Here is a 21088-nt window from a genome sequence, read left to right as displayed (position 1 = left end):
TCCCTCACCTTCCGCCCCTCCCCCACGCGTGCACGTGCACACTCTCTCTCTAAAAAAATAAAATCAAGGGCACCTGGGTGGTGCAGTTGGTTTAGCGTCTGATTCTTGGTTTGGGCTCAGGTTATGGTCTCGGGGTCGTGGGGTTGAGCCCTGTGCCAGGCTCCAAACTCAACGAGAAATCTGCTGGAGTTTCTCTTTCTCTCTCCCTCTGCCCCTTCCTGTGCACACATGTGTGCTCTCTCTCTGAAATAAATAAACCTTTAAAAAAATTAAATCAGGGAAAAAATGAGTTGAGGACTGAACCTTAATAAATAGAAGTAAACACAAAGCTCCCTTAAAAGTGATGTTTAAAAATTCACCATATTCCTGAATGCTGTGATAAGATGTGTCAGATGAACTGGGGTTGAGGGTTTTGAGCTGCTTGCATCAACAGATCGAATGTCAATTTTTAAAAACCCCCGTAGCCGGCTGGGTCACGGTATTTCACACAGTAGCTGGGTTCATGCTTAAGTGTGACGGGAATTAGGGGTCCCATGGTCATTTAGAGCCAGACCCTTTAGTGGAAGACTGCTTGCCGTAGCCCGGAGTTTTCCTTTTATTTTTGGTTTGCTTTGTTTTTGGCAGTGAAGAGATACTGAAGTTTTTGAGCGAGAGACTGACATGTGGGAAGTGTTATTTTAGGGAGCGATATTGGATAAGAAAGAATACCTTTTAAAAAGGCAAGGGCATAATAAGGCCTTCGGTAAGGTGACTTCTTACTGCTGCTACATTTCGCTGCTTAATACATCTTGAAGATAGCTGACTCCGCGCTGTAACAAGGAACAAAACCCGCAGACCAAGGCCTCTTACAGAGTTGCGTCAGCATTGCAGATGGGGGACAAGGGCCCAGCGCGGGGGCCGTGAAATTAAAACCAAAGCCCACGGAAAGCCAGGCTTGACCCCTGGTCCTGTGCCACAGGGAGTCACCCACGGAGACAGAGTAGTCCCGACACAGTGAGAACCACGAAATTAATTAAAAGCAAATTAAATCTTTACTGGGTTTTCATGACAAGAGCCCAAGGGAGTTTCTGTTCTGCCTCATAGCCAACTCTCTCCATCCCCTTCCACACTTCCCTGGGTCCCAGGCTGCCAGAGACCCCTGCTCCCCTACAGCGGGCTCTTGGGGCCCACTTTCTTCTTGCTCACTGCCTTTTGTTTGGTTTTGCTTGTTTGCTCGTTTGCTCCCCCTCAGCAGTGCTCTGGCCTTTTGCAAGGAACTCCTGCCGGCCCGTCTGCATCCCCCTGCCCTCCTCAGCAGACCTGGAGGACCAGGTGGGAACAGGCTCCCGCCACGCTAGAGCTCTGGGGTGCAGTGGGAGGTCACGCATATACCTGGCATCTGCACCTGCGGGCCTGGCCGCGGGCCCTTCAGACAGCTGCGGGAGTGTACTGTTCGGATAGTGCACCGTGTGGGTGCTGAAGAGCGCCCCCCCGGCCCCCGCCCAGCTCAGGCACTTGTAATGAGAAGCAGCCAAATCACACACCACGAAATTCTGAGAGCACTGACAGTTTTACGCTTAAATGACCTTGAAGTTCACCTGTCTTGTCTCAGCAGCGAAGAGACCAGAAGTTTCGGTGGCGGGCCCCTGGCTACAGTCAGTGGCCTGGCCAGGATTAGGACCTTGTCCAGTGCTCTGGTCTCAGAGCTTCGATCTGCCTTCTCAACTAGGTGAGAGAAGGTGGACCAGGAGCTGGCGGGTATGGATGGTGGTTAATTCAGAAGGTGGGGTAACAGGCCACACAAGACAAACCTTCACGGAATGCGGTGCTATAGCCTCCCTAGAAGGAGGACCAAACAGCAGCGTCGGCATCATGTCCATTTCAACAGCTTGGTGTAGTCCAAGTGCATTGGACGCGGGGCCAGCAGGCTGGCGGCGGGGGGGGGCTCCCTCTTCGCTGCGCAGTAGCCGTGTGAGCGTAGCCACTTGGAGCTGGGGGAGCCTTGGCCACCCCGCCCCCACCCCTGCCAGTCTGAGTCACTTTAAATTCAAAAGCAGCCCTGCAAATGTCATTTTTTCACCGTAGTGTCTGTCCAGGCTTCCCCCTCACTGTGGCGCTCCTTCCCTGAACCAGCAGTTCTCAGGGAAAACCTAGAAACTGATAGGTTGGGGTTTCAGCCTTCCTGTTTTCTGGCTCTGACTTGTCACCGGCCACCGCCCCTCACCGAGCCCTCACTAGGGAAGCCTGGCTCATCCCCGCCATGATGGAGGCGCGGGCCCAGGGCAGCAGCGTCGGGAAGGGACCCCGGGGAGGTCCCGTTTGAGCAGGCTTGAGGGATGAGCTGGGTTTCACCCGATGCAGAAGTCCCAAAAGGGCACTTCTGGCAGAGGACATGCGCTCCGTGCCCAAGGCAGAGTGTCTAGAAGAAGCCCGGTGAGACAGATTGAGAGAGAGAGAGAGAGAGAGAGAGAGAGGAGGGGCGGGGGGGGGATGGGGGAGGAAGGGATGGGAAAGAAAAGAAAAAGTGCTGAATCCTAGTACTGCCTTTCTTTGGTCTGATTTTTTTTTTCCTCATTAAACTTTTGTTTTAATGGGTCTCGAAATTCTGTGACAGATTTTTGGTCAAGTTGTTTCCATTAAAAAGTACTGATTTTAGGGGCGCCTGGGTGGCTCAGTTGGTTAAGCGACTGCCTTCGGCTCAGGTCATGATCCTGAAGTCCCGGGATCGAGTCCCACATCGGGCTCCCTGCTCAGCAGGGAGTCTGCTTCTCCCTCTGACCCTCTTCCCTCTCGTGCTCTCTCTCATTCTCTCTCTCTAATAAATAAATAAACTCTTTAAAGAAAAAAAGATTCTCTATTTAAAAAAAATACTGATTTTAAAAACTAATAACTTAAAACTGCCACACACACACACACACACACACACACACACACACATACACACAGAAGTGCTACCACGAAATCACGATGAATGGACGAATGGGGGTGCGGGTCATCAGCTTGGCTGTGGCAGTGAACTTAGGTATACAAAACAGGAGGCTTGTGCCAACTGACAAACTCGCCCACTGGTCCCAAACCTGACAAAAGTCCCCGGAAGTAGTCAGGAAACCAGAGCCCTCCACAAGCCACAGGGCTAGGGCTCCCGGCTTCTCAGCTACCACACGCTGAGCCTCTGTTCGCAGAGGCTTCTTGCAGGTGCACTACTTCCTCTGAGCAGGCTCATGGGAACTAACCCTTCACCACTGTTGCTGCTTCCTCACTTGTTTGAATCAGAAAAAGACACCCCTGGTCAGGACCCTGTATGCCCAGCCGCGGGGGAAGCTGCGCGCTCTGCTGCCACCTGCTGGTAGTGTTGTAGGATTAAACTCTGCGGGCCCTGGAGGCTGCTGGGAGCCGTGCCTCCCAGATGTGCGGTGCCTCCCAGAATGTGCGCCCACCACCCCTCTGGGCTGCAAGTGCCCGCCGCCGGGTTCCCGACTAGAGAGGAGACAATTGTCTGAGATTGGTGTTGGTAGAAGACCGTATTCCCCACCACGCCGGGAATGCACTCACGCGGTCTTGCTTGCCGTCTCTAGTGAGCACACAGCTGCCCCCTGTTCATTGACAAGATCCTTTGGTTTTTGAGCTGCTTCATCAGGGGAAGGTCAGAGATTAAAAGAGCAAGTGGCAAAAATACATGTGGGAAGATAAACCCCTGGAGACAAAGAAAATCATTCCAGATTTAGATCACAATTCTTCCACTATTTTTACCTGAAATTCCGTTGCTCAGTGTAATTCTCCTTGTATCGGGGTTCATCACCCCACGACTGGACTCCACAGCTTTGAAGATCGTTATGTGCCCCACCATGAATGCCCCCCCACATCACCTCCCCAGCTTCCAGCACCTATGCACACCCTGAGTATTGTACATACTCTATGGGAGGTGGTGCCCAAATGTCCTGGCTTGGAAACACAGGAAGCTTCAAAAGTGACCCTAAAGTGACAGTGAATAAAATAATCTTGCAACGATTCTCTGCACATACCCTAATTTCTCGAGAGGTGGACATTTCTTTGTCAACCTTGCAAGCAGCCAAAATGCAGCTCTTAGCCTGTCACGTTGACCCTATGATCTTTTTGGACTTAAGCTAAAGGCGAGTTCCTAGACGCCTGTGTTTGGCTGTCAGCCGCCACCCTGGTTCAAAGCCGCCGCCCCAGCTCACCGCCTAACCCCCTGCCCTCATCCCGCTGGGACATCTCACCGCTGCGTCCTTCAGGCCTCAGCCCCAGACTTTCAGTGAGCCCACAGTTGGCTAACATGCTTCCAGAAAGAACCAGACAAATATTTGGGGCCTCAAAGGTCACGGTTTCTGTCTCAACGACTCATTTCTGCCATCGTAGTGTGAAAGCAACCGTAGGCATTTGAAGTGAGGGAACAGGGGTGGCTATGCTCCAGGAAAACCCCGATTGTAACTCGGGGTAGTGCAGACCGCAAGCAGGTCGCAGGCGGTGTGCCCGGCCCAGAGCTAGCTCAAGTATTGGGAGCACTTTCCTTTTATTCACTCCTTACCCTCCTTCCCCCCTGCCCCAAACTTACCTTGGGCTGCATGCAAAGGGGGCTTGCATATCCATCTGTCTTGAACCATCTCTTTCTGTAAATACACATACTTTTATTCTCTTGGAACAGTATGGGAAAACATCAACAAATACTGAGTACTGTGACTCCAGCCTGGTGGTGGGGGGTAGGGGGCAAACCAGACAGCATTTCCGCTCTCTAGGACTTCTTGATCTACTTGAGGAACATGTGGCTTTTATTTTTTTTTTTTTAAGATTTTATTTATTTATTTGAGAGAGAGAGAGCACGAGCAGGGGAGAGGGGGAGAGGGGCAGAGGGAGAGGGAGAAGCAGACTGTCTGCTGAGCAGGGAGCCCGACCCGGGGCTCGACCCGAGGACCCTGGGATCAGGACCTGAGCTGAAGGCAGACACTTAACCGTCTGAGCCACGCAGGCACCCCTACTTGTAGCTTTTAATGACAGCACTCAGATACCATTTTTAATGATAGGCCTAAGACACATCACAGCTTGGTTTCCACGGCGGGTCACATAAAGTGAGGGCTGTGGAGGCTCCTCTCAGATTCAGGCTTGAGGCTCTAGGTTCATGTACGCCCCACCGAATTCTATCCCGTTGCCAAACAGAAGGGTGTTCGTTAACAGGCCATTGGTGCTCTGGAACTCCCACTCCGTCAGGACTGGTCTGAGCTCTGCCAGAATTCTCTTTCTGTTTTGCAGTACTGAGAGACAGAGACAAATACTTTTTCCACTTCATGTTCATAACCACCCTACGGACAAATATATACTGAGCACGCACAGAGACTGTCCTGGGAGCTGGGTGTGCAGCCGCGAACCCAAAAAGACAGAGTCCCTGCTGCTCTCTCCAACACGGGCCCGTTCCGAGGCGAGCCTTTGAGGGCTAACGTGACTTGCTGTAGTGACAAAACTAGCGGGGGCTAGGTTCTCGATGCGGACTGCGGGGCCTCCGGGCCAGTCTTGTCACCGGCTCTGCCCTTTGCTGCTTCTTTACTCTCATGACAGGTACCCGCAAGATGGAGTACCAGGACAGTAGCTGGCATGAGACCTGCTTCGTCTGCCGCCGCTGCCGGCAGCCCATCGGCACCAGGAGCTTCATCCCGAAAGACAGCCAGAACTTCTGCGTGCCCTGCTATGAGAAACAGTACGCCCTGCAGTGTGTTCAGTGTCAAAAGGTAGCTCTCATCCTCCCGTGGACTTTGTCTGTTCCAGCCCATTTGCCTCCACAGCCCTTGGCTCCAGCCCTCCTTCCCCCAAGGGACGGCACCTGCCGTACCTAAAGGGCACAGGAGTCTGCTGGGCTGGCCCTCCACCCCCAAATTTTCACGTGCACGTGCGCATTTATCCACGGGACGGACCCCTGCTCCAGGCCTTCCTCCCACAACACGAGCGCCCCTGTGACCGGACATAAAATCCTGTGTCCCTCCCTCCTTCTAGAACATGGCCAAATATTTGCTCCTGTTTATGACGTAATGTTAAAGAGGAGGAAAACTTATACCTCAAAGCGGTCCTGTTACACTGCCCTCCATCAGTGAACAGGAAACCTGATGGGGTGGGGGGGGCAGTGAGAAGCGAAGGCAAGTTGTGCCCCGTGGACAGGGCCCAGGTCGCTAGTTTTGCACTTGCCCACTGGGTCCGGTGCCGTCCTATCTCGGCCGTTGGGTTAAAGAGGGAAAAGGAGCCTGTTGTAGAGTGATTGTGCACCATTTGGCTCGGGCCCTATTAGGGACTCTGCTGTTGGGTCTGTGGGGGCCAGCGGGGCCTCCAGTGCCCATCCTGCCGGCATCTCTTCAGAAGGCAGAGTAGTACTAACTAGGATTTAAATTCCACTTCTCCCCATTCCTGCTTGTAAGATTATACTGTTTATCTACTGTGTATCCCTGCCTCCTTGGATGAACTGCTCATTCCTGCGTTCGTATCAGGAAGCCTCTTCTCTGCTCACTCCCTCTCTGTTTGGTTTGCTCCTTCTCATCAAGATCCAAGAAAAGTACACGTCATTTGCTTTTCTTCCACTATGTTCCTCCCTACCTTATCGCCACTCTGTTTGCTTGCGGGTGAAGGTAGTGCATCCTCTGGGAAGCCCTTGTGTGTGTTCATCGGACACATAAAAGCATCCATGCCAGAAACATCCATTCCCCACCCCCCACCCCTCAGTGAAGGAGGCCCTCGGGGCTACTAGGGTCTGGGGGGAAATGCACTCCAATGGCAACATTCAAGTGCTTATCGACAAGTGTGTTTTTGAGAACAGAGCCTTAGCGGAGTGTATATGGGGATGATCTGAACTAATCTGAGGAGTGGGAGCCAGGCTGGCGTTTAGGGAGGGATGCTCTGAGAAAGTACCACACAGGAGCAGGTCTGAGCTAGCCGGGTGATGGGGGTGAGGATGGGGGACATGGAATCCAGACGCAGGGAGGACAAGGCGTGTATGCCAGGCAGAGCAAACCTCTTACTACACACTCCTTCTGTATCCACACAGATACCTTGCGACCAAATATATGTCGCATACATTCTGTTCCAAGGCGGAAATTTATAGGATGATCATTAATGCTTTACGGTTTAGTGAAAAGAATATACAATAGAAAGAGTCCTGAACCCCGGCACCTGCTTTGTTTTTAGCTATGAATTCTTAGGCGAGTCCCTTCATTTCTCTGGGTCTCAGTTTACTCACCTGTAAAATGGAAATAAGGTCTATATTATGTAAGGGCATTTATACAGTTGACCCTTGAAAAACACGGGGGCTAGAGGGTACTAACCCCCCTGTGCAGTTGAAAATCCACGTGGAACTTTTGACTCCCCAAAAACGTACCTACTAAGAGCCTCCTGTGGAGCAGAAGCCTCGCTGATGGCATAAATAATCGATGCGCACGTACGTGGTAGGTTCTCTGTATCCTGTGCTGGCTTCTTACAATAAAGTAAGCTAGAGCAAAGAAAACGTGAGTCAGGAAATCCTAAGAGAAAACCCACTGACCGTACCTGGCTGTGTTTATGGGAAGAAGTGCGCGCAGACGCCGACCCGCGCCCTGCAAAGCCGTGCCGCTGGTGGCTCGGCACGGTGCCTTCTGTGAGGACCAGAGGCGCCCAGGCCCTTTCTCCGAGCCTTTTCCAACACACAGCGGCGGGTGCTGGGGGGTGGGGGTTCTCGCGCCATGCAGAGCCCGCCGCACCTTGGGACGCTGACCACGGCCCCCTTGCCTCCTGCAGCCCATCACCACCGGGGGCGTCACGTATCGCGAGCAGCCGTGGCACCGGGAGTGCTTCGTGTGCACTGCCTGCAAGAAGCCGCTGTCGGGCCAGCGCTTCACGTCCCGGGAGGAGTTTGCCTACTGCCTGAGCTGCTTCTGCGACCTGTATGCCAAGAAGTGTGCTGGCTGCACCAACCCCATCAGCGGTGAGCGTGCCCACGGTTCCTGGCTCTTGCTTTTGGCTCTTTGGTTTGGGGATCTCATGGTTGTGAGATCCAGCCCCGTGTGGGGCGCCACCCTCAGTGTGGAGCCAGCTTGAGAGTCCCTCTCTCTCAAAATGAATAAATCTTTAAAAAAAAAGAATAAAGGTGCTCCCTAGCATCTTAGAGGGACTTGCCGACCACAAGGCCATAGCGACACAAGGGCAGAGGGCAACATTCTAGGTGGTTCTTTCTTATCCCGCAAAGGTGCAGGCAGAGCGAGAGCCCAAAGTCTGGTTGGCTGCAGACTGGCATTGCACGAAACTATTAGACATGCCAAGAAACTGAGTGTGGAAGATAGATGGCTGGTCAGACTCCAGGCCTGTAAACGTGCACCATGCATCACACAAATCCGTGACTGGGCCGGAGGGAAAAGAGAGTTCCATAAGGACACAGGCAAAGTAGCGGGACGTGGGATTCCCAGCTCTGCCACATTCAGGTGACTGATCCCTGTCAATGGCAGATGGCGGACACGTGTAATAGAAGCACGGCAGCCAGGCCAAATGGCATCCCCGTGTAGCACTGCAGTGTTAAGCGCACACGCATTCTACAACCTCTGTGTGCTTGGCCCTGACTTGCTTTTTCCTCGGGTCTAGAACTGGGTGCACCTACCTCAGCCAACTCGCCCGATGTAGGAAGCCCCAGGTCACCAAAATCACCCTTCATGTGTAATCCAGAGCTCATAATTCCATATGAAATTAAAATATAAAGAAAAGCACCACAGCATTTAAATTTTTCTGTTAACCCGATTCCAGCCATTTATATACCAGATTGGAATCATTCAGAGGGAACAAATGCAGTCTTCTCCCCTAACATATCAATCTTGAATGCTGTTTTCACGGTAACGTCTATGGAAGTAAATGTTTATAATGTTAAACTTTATAAAGCAATATAATCTAGATAAAAGCACTTTTAAATGTAAAGTATCAGAAATGTGTTGTTATTCCCATGGTAGCACTAAAGAAAAGAACACAACATGAGGAAAACAGTGGACACTTTCCTCCAAAAGAGGAGAGTTACTTCTCTGAAACACAGAGACTAATGTTCTGGAACTTTGAATTTTGAAATTGCAGCTAAAATGTACTTGTAGCCAAATCCCCAAACAATTACATGAGATTGTGACTTTAGATTGGATTTTTAATAGATCCTTACTTAGCACTTTCTCTTTAGCAAAATTTAAATGATTTTTGTAAATGAATCTGAAGTTCTACTTCCCAGCATTCTGTGTGCTGTGATGCAAAATTCACACATAAATACAGTCAGTCCTCCGTACTCAGAGTCCAGATCTGCAAATCTGCCCACTCACTAACATTTATTTGTAACTCCAAAATCAACACTCGAGTTGCTTTCATGGTCATTCCTAGACACTCACAGATTGGCGCAACATTTGAGTTGTCTGATGTGTATGCTCCCAGCAGAGGTGAGGCAGGGGAACCCTCTGCCTCCTCATTTCAGTTCTCATCTTATAACCAAGGGTCCTCTTCGTGGTCTGTTTAGTGCCATGTTGTTTGCATTTTTGTGCTTTTTGTTGGGAGTTTTGCTGCTGAAAGTGGCTCCCAAGGGGCGGTGCGGACATGCTGTCTGTGTTCCTAAGCAGAGGCAGGCTGTGAGGTGTCTCACGGAGTAAATGCACCTGTTAGATGAGCTCTGTTCAGGTTGGAGTTCTGGGGCTGTTGGCTATAAACCTCAAATAACAATAGTTGACTGTGTATGCCTCTCACCTTTAGGAGGATTTGTCCTCCTTGGGTTGTTTTTGGCTCTCATTTCTGTGACTTGCCCCGTTGGTTGGCATTTCAAGGAAACAGTGGAGTTTCTAAAAGGAGGCGGTCCCCTGGGACGGCACCCGACACAGCACCTCCCACTAACATCCTTCATCCTCCCCTAGCCAGTGCTCCTCCTGGCCCCAGGTCTCCAATGTAGCAGCACTTATCAAAGGTGAGAGAAAGGAGAAACATGGAATGGCAAAAATGCTGGGGCATCCCAGCCGCTTCTCGGCTTTTCAGTTTTCTCAGTGCTGAGAAGAAAAACAACTACCTTTTTGCAGTCCCTGCCCCTAAATCAAGTGTTGCCTAAATCTCTGGTTTTCAAACTTGGCTACATATTCAAAACACCTGGGAAGCTTAAAGAATTACTGCTGCCTGGGTCATGATTTAATTGGTAGGGGCTACGACCTGGGTGACTGATGAAGCTTGAAAAGCTTCCCAGGTGATTCAAGTCTGCAGGAAAGTTTGAGACCCAGGGGCTTAAATCATTGGCTTGGTGCTGCCTCACGGCCAGCGCAGGAGCTATGTGATCACAGCCCTTAGGAGTCCCCGGATTCGTAAAAGACAGTGTTCTAGTGGCGTTGGACATTCGGTGTAGCTCTGCTTTTACAGCTGTGGGATATTCAGGAAAAGAGAGCCGAAAAGCTCTGCCAGTGCATACCCCACCTGCCGCAGGGCTAAGGTGGCACTGGAAGGAGCACTGAACTTGCACTGCTCCAGTCTCTAACTAGCTGAGGGGGACTAGCTTGCAGGTCTCCCCCAGGTGAAAGAATTAAGGCCCCACGTCAGCCTAGGCAATTCTGTTACAGAAGGATCTAGCTATTTGGTGTGTTACAGACTAATCAGGCTAGCCTGAGACTTCAGGCCGTTATAAATGGAGCGGTCAGTATGGTTGCTTTCTTTTTACTGTGGTAGATTGAACCATTATTTCTGGAAAGAACTCTTTGTAACTGGAATTCATTGATCCAGATTTCACCAGAATCGATCACAACTCTGAATAACCCTGTGTATTCCAATTGATTTCTGGTGGCTCAGTGGCAGGACCAAGCAACCATATTGTTATAGAAGGCCAGTGTACCTTAAACATTTGATGAGAATTAGTCATCAGGCAAGAGTCAAGCACCAAACTGAGTTACTACTTTTCTTGTTTAAAATCTGAGATGGTCTTCTCTACTGCCCACACACCATCATGCGCTCCCACACACCACCATGCGCTCCCACCCACCTTAGCAGCCCACCTTCCCCCTCTCACACCTAAGTCCATGCTTCTATACCTTATCTCATGATATTCGCTCTGCAAGAATGTCCACCCCCCACATCCACGGGCCATTTCTTTTGTGAGGCCTTTCCTGGCCATTCCAGAGCAAATTAGTACTTTCCTCTTGCCTCCCTTCAGCACCTCATTGATTAAATCACAAAACACTTGAGCAGCAGACATGAGGCAGCCAGTGCAGGAATGAGAAGTCAGCTCCATATCTCCTGGAGTTTCATTCTCGTGGAACAAACAGACACCATCACCCCTCCATAATTAGAGCACTGATCATGTCGTTTCGGAGCTAGTTTGTATGGCTGTTCCTGCTGACCCTTACGAGCTCCTCAGGGGTGTGCAGGGTGTCTGATTTACAGGTGGATCGCCAGCACCCAGCCATTAGAAACTCACACTCTCCAGACTACACAATCCAGCTTTGAAATGGCTCAAAGCAGAATTCCTTCATTGGTCCTGGGGGCGTTCTACCAGCAATGTTCCCTTTCTCTCTCCACCCCGGTGTTCTTTCTTCTCTGTTAACAGGACTTGGTGGCACGAAGTACATCTCCTTTGAGGAACGGCAGTGGCATAACGACTGTTTTAACTGTAAGAAGTGCTCCCTCTCGCTGGTGGGGCGAGGCTTCCTCACAGAAAGAGATGACATCCTGTGCCCTGACTGCGGGAAAGACATCTGAAGCCCACACAGCTGCTTGTGACGCGCACGGATTTAGACACACTCACTCTCCACCAGGCAGTACTGTGTCTGGTCTCCACCCGCCACCTTGAGACTTTCCTCTTGTGCTTCTCAGTGATAGTCACGTTTGTTTAAACCCTTTAATCCTTTGTACTAGCTCAGTCCCAGGGAAGGAGGAAACCCTTCTGTAAACCCTCGGGGGGAAGATGGTCTTGAATTTTTGTAATCGAGCAAGGCAAATCCAAGTGTAAAAGTCCTTTTGAATGACATCTTTATACATGTATCTTTCTTTCACTGCGTATTTAATTTTTAAGTGCAATTAACATGTCACGAACTTGAGTTTTCCAAACTACATGAGATAATGAAGAGTGGGCATTTACAACTGTGTAGCTTCCTGTCATGTAAGATCTAGAGCAAGATCATATAGCTTACAATAAAGTTATCCAGAACAAAATCCTTGGCCACACACAGCGTGTGAAATAATGATTAAACATCACGATTCTGAGCATGGCGGTATAAAGCACTTTATGTTCCACTGATCACTGTATGAAGTGCAAGTTCAGACGGGCTGGGGCAGCATTCACGGAGATCCATCACACCTTTCATTTCAAAGAAAGCCTTCAGTCAGCACCACCACCTCTTCCTGGCTCCCTTCTCTGTGTTCCTCTCTCCCAAACACTCTTTCAGAATTTAATGCTCTGCATTGGATGCAGTAACAGAAACTCTAGAATATGAGCAGCAGAATATGAACTAATGACAGTGAAAACAGTTTGGGGGTCGCTTTTCTTAGCAGAGCTCGGTGCTTTCCCATTGCCACGGGTCCCTAACCTACCCTGACCTGCTTTCTCGTCCATAATGTGAAGGATCACAAAAGGACACAAGCACCTCGAGCCCAGAGATGACCTCTTGCTCATATGTGTATTCCCAATACCCTAGCAATTTAGGGCATGCTTTGGAAGCCTTCAATGTTTCTGAAAGGAGAGGAGAGAGAGCGAGAGACTCCCAGCTATAAAGATCTGAGCTCCTGGTTTGGCAGTTGTAAAACCATCCGTGAAAGCACGCTATACAATTGGAAAGCACTGAGCCAATTTATGAGCTAGGGCATTGCATATTTCCCTTTTAAGAATGCTAACAGTAGTGACTTGTGTCCTTAGTTTTCTAAGACAGTGCAGTACCATAAAACAATAGGCCGTGCAACAGAAAAATCTGGTGGAAATCAAGTCCCAGCCATGCTGAGCATGTGTGAAGTCAGTTTCCTCATCTGAGTGCTGGACCACGTGAGAATTGTCTGACGATGTCTGAGACAGGCCTTCAGAGAACTCCGTGGCTCAGTAGTTGTCTTGCCTTCTACGTCATGTTTTAGTGAAAGCATTCTTGCAGGTGTGCTTTTTAAAGTGAAAATAACAAAATTCAAAACAAAAAGGTAAAAGCTTTGGAAATGTCATTGTGGAACACTTTACCTGTTCCTTATTAGAACCACAGATACACCGGAGGCACCTGACCTTAAATTAATGGAAGGGGGGAGTTCCACTTCTAGTAAGTAGCTCCTATTGGACTCTAGTAATCTTCTGGACAAAATATTTTTAAGACTTTTGAAAACACTGGGGCATGATCCAAGGCAGGAATAGTTGGGAGGGGAGTGGACACTTGAAGAAGGAAATGGCAATGGGTAGGTTTCCCATTTTTATGGCTTTTACCCAAGGCCAGGCCCCAAAAGGGGAGCTAAAAGTGTTAGAAAACGTGCAGTCTTAACTGGCTTGAAGAACCAGAGGCCAGAGCTTGGGACAAACAACATCTGGAAAGTTAAGAGGGAAAATGGTATGGGAAAAGAACCCCAAGTTCTTTGTATGAAAACCCTATCCATCTCTGGCTGACAAGTGAACCACACATGCAGAGGCTAGACCCCAGGCAGCCCAGCCAAGGCTCAAAGGACAAAGGGGGGGGGGGGACGTCAGGATGGTGGTGTGCAGAGCTCAGTGACTGTCTTCCCAGTGTGACAACCATTTAACTGGGAAAACTGTGTGTGTGCGTGTGTACACATACCAAATAAATACCTTCCAATCTTAGAAAATTACCCTAAAGGTGTGTGGCAAATGGAGAAACATTCAGGGAAATCTACATGTTAAGAAGAAGAGTGAGAGTCTATGGCACTTGAGCCATGGGCTGATCCACCCCACCCCCACGCCCACCCCCAGTTTCACGTGACAGAAGCTCTACTCTAAGAAGGTAAGGGCTCCTACTAGGGTCCAGGGCTGTGCCCCAGGCATGACTGAAAATCCTGGGGCTCTGATCACTCCTGTTGCAGCCTACCCGTAGGGTGGAGGTTCCACATTAAAAGGGGCAATCTGAGAAGACCAGAGGCTACCATGCTCCTACGAATAGGACTGTGTGAAGACATTTATTAGGATGATGTTGGCACATTCTGCTAAGAAGAATACCAGCCTTCCCTATCGAGCACTTACTCGCGGAGGAGTGTTGCTCCAGGAGAAGCAGGACGCTGTCCAGACCCAAGGTGTGGGTGGGAGTGGCAGCTCCGTGAACTAGTAGCTCAGCAGCTCTGCAGGAAGGGACTATTTGGTACCAAGAATGGAGGAATCTGTGCCTAGGGAGATTATCAAAAACAATGGGAGATTTTGGTGGCAAGCAGTTGAAAGGGGGCTGCTAGCTATGTGATACGGGCAGCAAAAGGCAAAAATGGCAGACCAGCCAGAAGTTTAACAGAGAGCCAGGGAAAGAGACAGCTAGGAAGAGCCGTCCTGGGATCCCATTTATCACTGGGGGTCCAGGAGACTGTGGGCATGGACTGGGTCACACCCACTCAGGAGCAAAGAGAGTGGGACATGGAGTGGATTTGAAAGCATTCTCTACGCCACACACAGATCATCAGCAAAGAGCAGAAGTCTCATTAGCTCAAAGTGCTTAAGCAGACCCTCTAACCAAACAATGGCCAAACATATAAACATGTTCAAAGAATTAAACATGTATGATAGCAATGTTCACCAAACAGAGAACACCAATAAAGAGTTAAGTGCTATAAAAATATCAAATGGAAATTCTGGAATTGAAAAGTATAATCACCAAAATGGAAAATTCACTGGAGGGGATCATACATTTGAGTTGAGAGAAGAAAAAAAAAAAAAATCCGTGAACTTGAATATAGACCAACAGAGATTATGAAATTTGAAAAACGGGAAAAATGAAGAAAAATTAACTTCAGAGCAATATGAGATAGCCTTAAGTGAACCAACATATGTATAATGAATAGGAGCATCAGAAGGAGAGAGAAAAGGGACAGAAAAAATACTTTAAGAATGGCTGAAAACTTCCCCAAATTTGATGAAAATTTTTAATCTAAAAACACATCCAAGGGGCACTTGGGTGGCTCAAGTCGGTTAAGTAACTGCCTTCAGCTCGGGTCATGATCCCAGGATCCTGGGATTGAGGCCCGCTCAACGGAACCCGCTTTTCCCTCTCCCTTTGCCCAGCCCCCGCTCGTGCCCACTTGCACTCTCGAATAAATAAATAAAATCTTAGAAAAAAAAAAAAACACATCCAAGAACCTGGACAGACTTGGAGGAGAGAGTTTGAAGTTTGAGTCCAACCACACACAAAATCTGGGTCTGTCCCCAGCCCCACACTACTCAGCTCTCTATCAGTTGGGAATCATGACACTGCAGGTATTTCTGACTGGCTCTATAATCCTTTTTATTAAGCAAGACTTGATATTAAATCATGAAATAAAATGTTCGTAGAGGTGCATAATACAGGTGTCAGCAGGTAAAACCAAACTATAGAGACAGAAGTCAGAATAGTGGTAACCTCTGACTGGGAAGGGACGTGAGAGAAGCCTCTGGAATGCTGGAAATGTTCTGTATTATGATTGGCGAACTATGGTCCATGGCTAAATTCTGCCCACTGCCTGTTTTCTTAAACAATGTTTTAATGGAACACAGCCATGCCTATTCATTTATACAGCATGTGGTTTTTCCAGCAGAATTGTTCCTTACATTTTAAAAAGGCAGAGCCAGCTTTTTTCTCTACTGTTTAGTATAAAAAAAAACCTAACTATAAACATTGTTAATTCCTCTCTTTTGTCACATAGTCTACAAAATCTAGACTTATGTTGATTTTACCTCCAATTTTAATACCTTGGAACTTTGATTTAAAAATGCATAACCACCTTGTAGAACAAATTATATCTTTATTAGAATTATATACTTAAACTTCACAGTAATATTTCATATTGTATTACTTTATTGTATTACAAAATTTACATATTGCATACTGTAAAACTTAATTAACTAGTCTGCCTTTGGCCCAAACCATAAAAATCCAGTCACTGAAGTAATCCAAAGCAAAAAGTTTTCCTTATGAGGCAGTCACCTGTTGGGGAAAGTCAGAAAGAAGTGACTGCCAATTGACACGAGTTGGACCCAGGTGCTCGGTGGCTTCTCAGCCCCTCCCCTGTCCACGGCACGTGGGAATGTAGCTTGCCTTCCTGCTCGTGGAGGCTGCTCCAAGGACACAGCCTTGAGACAGTGATGTGGTGTTGAGAACACCTGCACAGTATACGTGAATGAACCCAGTTAAGGCCACTTTATGAACTTTTAAGATTTGGAGGGCGGGTACAGGGATCCAATCGTCTTGGGGCCACCCAAGATAAGCCTCGTGTGTAAGCTCCCTCTGCTTACTAAAACTGCCACCTACCCACCTCGAGGGGCCTGCCTTTCTCTTTTCAGTCTGCCCCAGCCCTCCTAAGGGGTAAGGTTTCAGATGACACCCGGGAAGCTCTCACTCACATCACCTTGCATGGACCTGGAACATAGCAAACAGCTCAGTAAATGTACCTGCTCTGATACCAGGAGCCCCGGAACTAGGCCAATGACTACGGTCTCAATACTGTCCTTAGTGTCAGCTTTATCTCTGGTAAAACTTCAAAGAAGTGTCTGCAAAAGACCTCAGCGCTGTTGGTAAAGCAGAGCCCTAGAGACTTAGGAGCAGAGAAAGCGATGTCATCAACACAGGTGAAGCTAGAGTATATTTAGAACACATCAATGATGACTGGCCACAAATGGACACAACCCAATCTGTCAGCAGATTGCCGTCCTCACGTCATAAATCAGCCAAAAAATAAGTCCTAATTCCTTTTTTTTTTTAAAGATTTTTATTTATTTATTTGACAGAGAGAGAGAGAGAGGGGCAGTGAGAGAGGGAACACAAGCAGGGGGAGGGGCAGAAGGAGAGGGAGAAGCAGGCTTCCTGCTGAGCAGGGAGCCCGATGCGGGGCTCGATTCCAGGACTCTGGACCATGACCTAGCCGAAGGCAGACGCTTAACAACTGAGCCACCCAGGGGCCCCAGTCCTAATTCCCTTTGAGAAGATTTTTTTAAAAATTAGCTGTACTAAAGCAGAATAGAAGTGAAATTAACTTGTGTCTCAGTTCATCATATTCCTTTGGGAACTTAAAATACATAAAATATAAAATCAATTTTCAATCATTCTTAGTGATGCCCATTTCAGACCCAAGGGCCCCTCTCATACGCTGACAAGAGGAAACGGGAGTGCAGAAAGAATCAACTTACTCAAGACTACGCAGAGGCCTACAGGCTAGAACCCGGGTCTCTTGACTCCTAGCTCACCGCCCATTCTGAGAATTTTCTGATGGCAGTAAAAAACCAGCTGTTATACATTTTTGTAGTATATCTCTTCTCTCCAGCAGCCACGTTGACTGCCCTTCTGAATAACTGCTTTTCTAAAAGCTGGGACCATTGTGCACCTGATTCCCTGGGCAGGGTAGGGCGTGGCTTCTAGAAAGGGACCTGTCTCTGGTTTCCTATAGAAGAGCAGATCTAGGTTTTAGTCGCTGATCTGCCACCAACAAACTGCACGCCTTTAGAGAAGTCACTCTTCCTCTAGGCCTCAGCTTCCTCTTTTGTAAAATCAGAATGTTGGATTAGATTGTATCTACAGTCTGAATAACCTCCACTGGAGAAGAATTAGAAAAATCCATAATGTGACTTACTTGATAAATTTCAGGACAGGTATTATATCTAAAATAAAACACAGATTATTTTCTTACATGTAGAGAAGATTATGGGGGAAATGCCATCTCTGAATAGAGAGAGGAGTTTTTCTGAAATACTGAGGAAATGTCCAGGAATGCATATGCCGAAATGTACATAAACTAAGAAACTGACCTTTTTAAGACTGGCAAAGAAACGGAGTAACAAATAAAACCCTGTTACAAAATAAGAGCAGTGTAACTTCATCCCCAGACACCTATTAGCAGTGACACAATTAGAAGCCTACGAATAAAAAAAATCTCCCAGGACCAAAACCAACGGCCAAACAGCAACAAAAACCAGCCACGGACTCATAGATCCCAATGGGCAGTTGCCAGTGGGTAGATGGGGAAAATAGGTGAAGGGGACTAAGAGGTACAAACTTACGAAGTTAGTCAGTCATGGGGATACAATTACGGCACAGGGAATACGGTCAATAATACGTAATGACTTTGTATGGGGACTATACTTATTGTGAGTGTTTTATAATATACATAATTGTCTATCACTATGTTGTACACCTGAAACGAATATAGGTCAGCTATCAAAAAACCACACACAAAACCTGAGCCTCTCTTGCTTCTGCCCTTTTTCTCCTCCCCATCAGAGAGGTAGCAGGGAGGTCAGAGAACAGGAGAGGCTCCTGCTCAGGCCTCGCCCCTCCCCACCCCGTCCCCGCCCATGCACGGCCACACCTGCACATGTGGGGCCTTCAACTACCCAATCCAACACTGTCCTATATTTTTATCTGTTTCAAATAAACAGAGGTCATGTAAATTAATCTTTTAAAAAAATCCCCCAGGTTCTGAGGAGATCTTCTAAAAGAAAAATCCATTCTGTTTTGGGCTGGCTTCCTCAGGTTTCAAGGAATTAAAAACATAACAAGTAAATTAGTACATAGATACTGTTGACTTAAATTATTCAACGTTCTTCAGATTCCTTCTCAAATTATTTGAATATTTAAACTCAAACAATTGAGATTAATAAAAGGATAAAGCCCCTTGAGAGCAGGGACCATGTCTTATTCCAATTCCTTATTAAGAATGTGAAAATACTATAAACACCTATTGAATGAAAGATGTTTTTCCAGGGAGTTTATTTTGTTTGTGATTAATAGAGAAAAGCTATCATGACATTCTCTTTTTCATTAAAATGGTAAAACTGCAAACATATTTTTTAAGCCATATGACTTAAATGACACTAGAAGTGAGAGGAATGTGTAAAAATAAAGGCAAAAGGAATCATACATAAGCACTGTGCTCCAGTTGATAAAGTTTTTGGTACATGGGTCCAGGTTAACAGTTCTAAAGTTGCTGTACTTGTGTACTGGAACTGAACAATGAAGTAAGTGGATGGTGGATTGTTGGGGTGGGAAGTTACAGACAAGAAAGGGAAGTCTAGAATGATCCACATGGTAATGGATTTGACTTGGAGACACCAATATGAACTCACGTTTAGCTTACTGTAGATAGTTATGTATAGAAATATTTACAGACGTGTATATATAGGGTTAGTATACACACATATATATTTCCTTGCTCTGTCAGTTGAGATCTAGAAGCAAYGRCACCCCCACTCCTAGCTTCCAGATCTTGCTTTCTAATACCATTCTTCAATAAAAGGAACCAAGGCTTTGTGGAGAAGTGGCTGGGTTTAGGACTGGAGCAGGAAATATATAAGATGAACCTGGAGCATCTGGAAGTGCTAGAAAGTAGGGAAGTGCTCCAAAGAAACCACAATGATGAGGTAAGTCAAAGGGACACAGGAGCCAACTTGAGTTTCCAACGGCCAAAGCTGGAACAATTTGAGAAAAAGGCATCAGATTATAACCCAAAGAATAAGATTCTAAGTCCACATTGACATAACTTATTAATTAAATAAAGGAAAATAGATAAATCTGCACAGAATTACAAGTAATTTATGTAGATACTTGGCCCATAAGGTGGAGCGTAATTCCCTACTCAAGTCTTCCTTCCAAAGAATACAGTGGAAAGAGGAGGAAAAAGAGTAGCTCTATATGAACCTGACTGACACAGTACCTCAGCCAAGTGACCCCTTGTACGTTGTAAGCAGTAAGTCACGTTGATGGTATGTACCCTTAATATGGGATGAAAGTCGCATTTTACCTCTGCGATGTTCCCTCCAAATTCCATAACCCCGGTCTAATCATGAAAAAAACATTAAGACAAATTCAAACTGAGGGACATTCCATACATATCTCATCAGAAGTAAGTGGATGGTGGATTGTTGGGGTGGGAAGTTACAGACAAGAAAGGGAAGTCTAGAATGATCCACATGGTAATGGATTTGACTTGGAGACACCAATATGAACTCACGTTTAGCTTACTGTAGATAGTTATATATAGAAATATTTACAGACGTGTATATATAGGGTTAGTATACACACATATATATTTCCTTGCTCTGTCAGTTGAGATCTAGGTCATCAAAAATTCAAGGAGAGTCTGGGAAACCATCACAGCCAAGAGGAGTCTAAGGAGTTATGACTAAATATAAGGTGGTGTCCTGGATGGGATCCTGGGATGGAAAAACAACATTAGGTAAAAACTAAGGAAATACAAGTAAAGTTACAGACTTTGGCTAACAGTAATGTACCAGTATTGATTCACTTCCATTGAACGTGCCATACTAATGTATATCAGTAACAGGGGAAACTCGGTGTGTGGTATATGGGAACTCTCTGTACTATCTTGGTGATTTTTCTACAAATCTCAAACTTCCCTAAAATAAAAAGGTTTATTTTTTTAAAGCTTATTTTAGAAAATTACATAGCAGGACAGATTTAACAAAAAGCTTAGCTAGATGTAGTGTTTCTATAGTTATGAAAAATATCTTTTGGCATAATTGGTGTTTTAGTCTCCTAACATTTGTCGAAGAAATATAAATATTTTAGTTCAAATAAACTGAAAAAGAAAACGAAAAAACTTGGATAATTTTACTAGAGAAAAAAGTTCAGGGCTATCATATACTTACTTAGCTAGTCTTACTTCTGTCCTATGGTTAAACTAAATGCTTGGTTAAGTCTGAACATAGTTAACAGCTTCCAACTGCTTGTAGGATCAAATCAAAAGTCCTTACCATGGCCTAGGTAAGATCCTAAATAATCTGGCTCCTGCCTCCCTGCTTTGGCTTCATTTTATATATTCTCCCGGCTCTTTTCACTGACTGTGGAGCCACACGCTCTTTCTGTTCTCAAATCCTATTAAGCCTTAGGGCTTTCACTCTGTTCTTGTCTGGTATCTGTTATCTAATGCTGGGTAGGGTAGCAAACCATCCCCAATACTTAGTGTGGCTTAATACAACCCCTATTCTGTTCAC

At 46.9% G+C, this 21088-nt stretch overlaps 1 protein-coding gene across 5 annotated transcripts in view; it reads left to right on the top strand.

Annotated features, from left to right (window-relative positions):
- Nucleotides 1–12193, top strand: part of FHL2 (four and a half LIM domains 2) — a 65439-nt gene extending 53246 nt beyond the window's left edge. For all 5 annotated transcript variants that reach the window (XM_025869086.2, XM_073897920.1, XM_025869084.2 and 2 more), the window contains 3 exons: nt 5548–5717; nt 7744–7930; nt 11537–12193. In XM_025869086.2, coding sequence (XP_025724871.1) covers nt 5548–5717; nt 7744–7930; nt 11537–11688 — 509 coding nt within the window. In that variant the 3' untranslated portion in view covers nt 11689–12193. The remainder of the gene's footprint in view (nt 1–5547; nt 5718–7743; nt 7931–11536) is intronic.
- Nucleotides 12194–21088: the final 8895 nt, after the last annotated feature.

This window comes from Callorhinus ursinus, unplaced genomic scaffold (assembly GCF_003265705.2).
Source record: "Callorhinus ursinus isolate GAN/ISIS: 27379988/994484 unplaced genomic scaffold, GSC_fseal_2.0 scaffold10, whole genome shotgun sequence".
NCBI classification, from domain to species: Eukaryota; Metazoa; Chordata; class Mammalia; order Carnivora; family Otariidae; genus Callorhinus; species Callorhinus ursinus.
The sequence above is the reverse complement of the archived record's forward strand: the minus strand, read 5'-3'. Positions and strand labels throughout refer to the sequence as shown.